General features: G+C 38.6%; 1 protein-coding gene across 1 annotated transcript in view; it reads left to right on the plus strand.

Moving 5' to 3' along the window:
* LOC144499588 (uncharacterized) overlaps window positions 1-6628 on the plus strand; it is a 312004-nt gene extending 305376 nt beyond the window's left edge. Inside the window, exons 3-4 of the mRNA XM_078221715.1 lie at window positions 5876-5956; window positions 6046-6628. Of these exons, the coding sequence (XP_078077841.1) occupies window positions 5876-5931 (56 nt within the window). The 3' untranslated portion in view covers window positions 5932-5956; window positions 6046-6628. The remainder of the gene's footprint in view (window positions 1-5875; window positions 5957-6045) is intronic.
* Window positions 6629-7115: the final 487 nt, after the last annotated feature.

The raw sequence follows: 7115 nt of genomic DNA on the forward strand, positions 1-7115 counted from the left end.
AAAATAAGAGACAAGCTCGAACTGCACATAACACAGAAGAAACTTCAGTACAATTGGGGCTTACCTTTGCACATTCAAAGATCGCTAGAAGTCTTAATTCCACCTGCTCCAAAACTTATTCTAACCCAGTTAAATTCCCAGCTTGATAGTGCAATAGCTGTTGCTCCTTTTGAACCGGCATTTGTTACTGACGAACATAGGCAAACCCTGAATCAAAATATAAAGAAAAGGATCATAAATCAAAATTGGGGTCTTCCAAAAGTTATTAACTCATCTTTAAAGCAGTTTATGGGTCCTACTCCATATGATGAAAGCTTCGTCCAACAATCAGAAAATGTTAAAGAAAGCAGCACAGTATTCAATAGTGCCAATTTGGGTAGAAGTTATGAAATATTTTCTCGGGGCACAACCTTGCGACTGAAAGGAGGAAAATTAGGTTCACAATTTGGAACAGACGAAATGCACATAAATAAAGTGAAAGAGATAGCTGCCAGTGTTATCCTTAGATTAAAGTCTGACAAAAACCTTGATATGAGTGTGCTAAGGCAGTGTCTGGAAATTAAAACTGCATGCTTGCCTAAACTGGTAGAAGAGTTCTACAAATGTACCTATCCTTCAGTGTCAAAGAAATCTTTACCAAAGCTTATTGCACCTGGGAAGGGATTTAAAAAATCAAGAATCAGGTATATACCTTTTACTGAACAAGATGATATTGATCAGATAGAAATGAACTTGAAGCACAGGCAACTTTTATATCTCTGGGGACTTGAAACACAGTATGAAAAGTCAGTAGAAATGATGATTCCCAAGGGACCACCCATTCCTCCATCAATTAAGGCTAGTAGATTTCAAATTAAATCTGTACCTGGACAAACTTCTTTTTCTGATGAAACCAGCAACTTTCTTGAATGGCATATTTTGCAGAAAAAGCTTCAGTGTCCTTGGGGTTTCCCATCACATGTTCAAAGATCAGCAGAAGCATTTATTCCACCAGCTCCGAAGCTGATTTTAGCCCGGCTCAATCCAGGGTTTCATGTTGAAATAGTTATTGTTCCAATCGAGTTAGAATTCATGAATGATCAGCTGAAAAAGGCACTAGAAGTTAATATAAAGAAAAGGATTGTAAATCACGTATGGGGCATTTCCAGGCTTGTTGAGGCATCTTTAAATGAATTTATGGCACCTCCTCCACCTATAAGGGATTTTGTAGAACAATTTAAAATTAAAAAACAGCATAGAATGAAGTCCAGAAAGAAAGGCTTATCAAATGCTGATAAAACAGTTTCTTCTTCGTGCACATCTCTTCTGAACAAAGAACAAAATAATACTTCATACTATGGAAGTTTGAAGGGAAGTGTCCAAATGAAAAAGAGAGAAAGGAGGAAGTCTACTCTTACTGAACTTGTACCAGAATGTAGTAATAAGTTAAATATGTGTGTGATAAAACAAAGTCTATCTATTAAACTGGATTGTCTTCCTGAACTGGTGAAGGAATTGTACAAACAAAGTTATCCTCCAGCATTGAAGAAATCATTACCAAAGCTGAGAACACATGTTGAAGGATTTAAGAGAACAAGATTACCATATATTCTGTTTGCTGAACAGGATATCATTCATCACTTAGGTACAAACTTAAAGCACAAACAGATTAATAACCTTTGGGGCATTGCAACTACATTTGACAAGTCAGTAGAAATGATGATTCCTAAAGCACCATCTTTGCTTCCAGCAATCAAACCAAGTGAAGCTAAAATAGAGCACATAGGTATGGAATTAGCCTTTCAGTCTACTGAAACCATTGAAATCCTGGAATGGCACATCACAGCAAAAAGATTTCAATCCCATTGGGGCATACCATTGCATATCCAAAGATCAATAGACAAGTTCATTCCATCACCTCCAAAACTGGTTCTGTCCCAATTTAGCCAGTATCTTGATATTGATATTGCTGTTTCTGTAAATGAGCTAATATTCCTAAGTGAGGAATTTAAGGAAGCATTGGAAATAAATACAAACAACCGGATCATAAATCACAGACAGGGTCTTCCCAATATTATCCAGGCCTCATTTAAGAGCTTTATAACTCCTTTTCCATCAGTAAAGGATTTCATGCCACTGGTACAGACTGGAGAAGGAAGTACAAGAGCACTGAATAGATCTGAACTGAGCAAAATTGATACAGATGTATCTGCTAAACAGAGGTTATGTGCAAGCACAGTTTCTTCACCAAATTGTAAAGATGGTAAAGGCAGTGTAAATAGCATGGAAACATTTCCAGTCAATCCAAACTTGGAACCTAAAGATGAAGTGGATACAGATATGACAAAGCAATCTTTGGAACTGCAATCAGTGCACAGATGTTCTTACACAAGTAAACGTTTGCTGAAGCTAAATACCCCTTATAGAAGATTCAAAAAACAAAACCGAAAGAGTAAATGGAGTGATGATTGTCTTGAATTAGAGTGTTTCATAGCCTCACCCAGTTATAGGCCAAAATGCATGAAAACTGTGGGCTCTTCAACTTGGACAACAGATCCGAAATTGGCTGATTTGACATATAAACCAGTGACTATTGTGGGACTGTCTTTAGGTCCAACAATGATGGGAGCAAATGCACCTTTATCCCCCATGACTGTGCAGGAGGATTTCAACATTTATCTGAAACAAAACATGGGTTCCGTTTTATTGCCACGTCTCATTCCTTCTGCTGATTGTGAAGAAACCTCATCGAAAAGTGCAAGAGAGATTGGGAATGATGTGTCCTGTTCAGAACAATTGACTGAGGAAGCAAAAAGTCATATTCAACAAGGTGAAGAACATGGATATGTTAAAATAATTGCAGGAGCTATTGTTAAAAATCAGAATGAAGAAGAAAAGGTGCAAGTTGATCTATCGGAAATAATTTGTGCACAGCGATCACCTACAAGACCTTGTGACACCTTGCAAGAGAGAATAATGATTACATCTCAAGATCCTGATGATGGAAACTACTTGTGTGTTTCTGATGAGGAAGTCTATGATGATTATTATGAAAACTTCAATAAATCATACCATACTCCCAGAACCCATGTTGCGAAGAAAAAGTCCAAGAAAACTTTTCAAAGTCGGTATTCAAATCAAACAAAGCCAGATAAAACTTTGGTGAATTCAAAGAGTAAATTTTCCAAGCCAGACTGTCAGAGATCAAGAATATTTAAACATGAAGAAGGGAGAAAACCTGAGTTATGTAACCAAAGCACTCTTTTTGTTAGCCCAACTGAAGAACGGTGTTGGTCAGACACAGACCAAAAGGAGAAATGTTCCTCTTACTCCTCATATTGTGACCAACCAGAAAGTCCAATGTCAACAAGAGAAATTTCTCACAGTTGTAGACATGATGAAAGGTCCCCACAAAGTTCCACATCTCATAATCCAGGATGTCAGCAAGTATTGTCGCATGAGGATTCTCCATTTGCAACAAATGAAGACTGTGAAGGTACAGTGTAAGATGATGTTTTTGTCAGACAGTTGAATGATATAAACATGTACAATTGACTTATTTTTTTTACTTTCAAAGTTTGTATAAGTAAAATGTAATTTAAGATATTTAGTTGTGAGCATCCTAAATTAACTAAAATTGGTAGACATTTTATGTTGTCCTAATTTGGAACTATGATATGGATAGCTTTATGTTGTAAGTGTTAAGAATTGGGGAAAATTAAGATTAAGAGATGAAATTGGAATATAATAAAAGGGAATTGATAAGGGCACCTGTTTGAAGGAATGTTTTGATGGGGAAATTAGCATCAACTATGTGACTGGGGGAAACAATGGGGTGTAGAAGAGGTGACTTCACAGTGGAAAGATAAGGGAATTGGCACTGTCAGAGGGTAAGAATGACACATCCATAACACAATAACTGGAGAAAGGCAGCAGTTACTGTTCACAGCCACACCCTTTAAAAACAGAGATGAGGAGGAATTTCTTCAGCCAGAGAGTGGGTGAATCTGTGGAACTCTTTGCCGCAGAGGGCTGTGGAGGTCAGGTCATTGAGTGTCTTTAAGACAGCGATAGATAGGTTCTTGATTAATAAGGGGATCGGGGTTATGGGGAAAAGGCAGGAGAATGGGGATGAGAAAAAAATCGGCCATGATTGAATGGCGGAGCAGACTCGATGGGCCGAGTGGCCTAATTCTGCTCCTATGTCTTATTCTATCTTCATTAGAATAGTTAATACAGCTTGCACCGATTTCTGGTGTGGAGCTGAGAGGTCCGGAAATCTGGCGGCCGGACACTCGTAGAGGCCATGGCACCCAGCGGGGAACCTGCTAAATGGCCTCCACGTGAGTCTCTCGGCAGCGCAGCGGGCTGGGAGAATTGCCCACCCCTTCTCCTGGAGTCCTGTGTACACTTTTGGTCTCCTTACCAAAGAAAGGGAATACTGCCCCAGAGGGATTGCAGTGATGATTCGACCGGCTGATTCCTGGGAATCAGGATTGTCCTATAGGAAAGATTAAGTAGCCTATATTCCCTTACAGTTTCGAAAAGTGAGAGATGATCTCATTGAAACATGTAAAATTCTTAAAGGGCTTGAAAGGTCATTGCTGGGAAGATGTTTCTCTGGCTGGAGAGCATAGAACAAGAGGTCACAGTCTTAGAATAAGGGAATGGCAATTTTGGACAAAGATGAAAAATATTTACTCAAAGAGTTTGTATCTTTAGAAACTCCACCTGAGAAGGCTGTGGATGATTGTTGGTTGAGTAAATTCAAGTGAGAGATCTTGGATACCAAAGAGTTAAGGGATATGGGATACTCACTGAAGTTGTTTAAAATCTCTCCTGTTAAACTTCTAGGTCATATACAATCAATGCATGATTACACTAATAAGGAAGAACTAAATAAATGTCTGTATAACTTCAACTAATAGGTAGACATTGATCTTACCAGTACTTAAGTGATGAGGATGACTTTCATAGTTGGCATGCGTATCAGATTTCTTATCACACACCACCCTCTTTGGTATTTAGTTGCTGTCTCTTCATTATAACCTTCAGGTCTCCTGTACCACTGGGTCTCCTTCTGGGTCTCTCTCAAAGGCACTGATCATGTTACCATTCTCTGCCTTGGGAAACCACAGTTCCGATGATTTCCATATTGTCTCCTTTTACCATCGAATTTCAGTGCTAATTTTCACATTCTAAGATATTCTATTCTCTATTGGTACACTAGCTCTCTGGAGAGACATTTGTTTGTGTTACATCACTTCTTACAGCACTCAATGTCCGAGTGAATCTATGCAAGTCTATCACGCCACATATGTTAATTTACTGGAGCAGGCATTGCCACACCTGCATTGCATTCTTTTATTATGTCAATGAATTTCTAACTCTTCAGGACTTACTTTCTAAATTATCAATCTGATGTATCATTGCTGCATATTTTATTTATTTTACGATCTAAGGCACCCAATCTAAATTTATTTCTTATCCTGTAGTGTACTTTCAGGATAATAAAAAATGCCCCCAATGACTGTATGCATGTACTGATGTTGTATTCTTGAGCCTTACTTTCGAGAAAGGTCGCAGATAACATCACTGAATTGTATTGAATCAATACATCTCAGTTTAACATCTCATCCGAAAGACGATTGAGTAATTACTTGCACCATATCTTATAGTGTTTGCACCTTAACCCCTTAACCTCTCTTTAAGCCATTGAATGTAATGTCGAACAGAATTAATTTGATGGCATCAATAACATGAATGAAAACTATAGCACCTTTAGAAACCAAGTCATGCAGACTGTACATTATTTTGAATGGCACAGAACTTGATAACAGATACAGATTGCATCATAGATTTGAGTTCATACTTAATTTATATTTTTCTGTTTTAGTCTATTACCGATGTGAGAGTCCAGTGGTATTTCACACAGTACACGAGGAAGAATAAAACAAGAAAACGTGAAACGGGTAATGTATGTGTAATATTCAGTTTTTAATAGCCATTTATTACTTGCCAGAGTGAAATCCTAATAACATGGAAAATTGTTTTCTTGAATTGCAGGCTCATCAGCAGGATTTCACAAGACAGGACATCGATGAAGTAAATGAATATCTTTTTGCCTGCTGATATGATTTCATATCATCACGTGTAACATTTCACTTGCTTCAATAAACATCAAAATGGCAAAGTGAATCATTCCTGATCGCCTTGTAGATCATTGCAAAAATAATTTGAAAAGAGATTGTGAATGCGAAATAGTGACAGTCAGTCTTGAAACATTCACATACCAGCAACTTTAAATTTCACATAGGGTGGAATTTTACACTCTTGCTGACAAATTTGCAAGGGGACGTTGATGATGGGGGTTGTTAAATCCAACTTGTAGTCTGCCTACATGGTCCCTCGTAATCATAATTATGTGAGGAGAGTGGGGGTTGATATATATGCTGGATCATGCCCCTTTAAGAGAATGGGTCAGGTGACCTGGAACTCAAGCTCCACCCTGGATGGTGCTTGCCCAGGCAGAATGTGCTACGATGAAGATTATTGTCATAAACTGTTCCACTCACTCCCACTCACCTGACGAAGGAGCAGCGCTCCGAAAGCTAGTGGCGTTTGCTACCAAATAAACCTGTTGGACTTTAACCTGGTGATGTTAGACTCCTTACTGTGTTCTTCCATTGAGCCAATGTCTAATCCAATTTACTACCTCTCCATGTATCCCTAGCGACTGAACCTTCCTGACTAAACTCCCATGCGGGGCCTTGTCAAAGGCCTTACTGAAGTCCATGTCGACGACATCCACTGCCTTCCCTTCATCTACTTTCCTCGTAGTCTCCTTGAAAAACTCTAATAGATTGGTTAAACATGACCTACCGCGCACAAAGCCATGTTGACTCTCCCTAATAAGTCCCTGTCTATCCAAATATTTGTAGATCCTATCTCTTAATACTCCTTCCAATAATTTACCTACTACTGACGTCAAACTTACCGGCCTATAATTTCCCGCATTACTTTTTGATCCTTTTTTAAAGAACGGAACAACATGAGCTATTCTCCAATCATCCGGCACGTCACCCGTGGATACCGACATTTTTAATATATCTGCCAGGGCCACTGCAATTTCAACA

This window comes from Mustelus asterias, chromosome 10 (genome assembly GCF_964213995.1).
Source record: "Mustelus asterias chromosome 10, sMusAst1.hap1.1, whole genome shotgun sequence".
In the NCBI taxonomy this organism is placed as follows: Eukaryota; Metazoa; Chordata; class Chondrichthyes; order Carcharhiniformes; family Triakidae; genus Mustelus; species Mustelus asterias.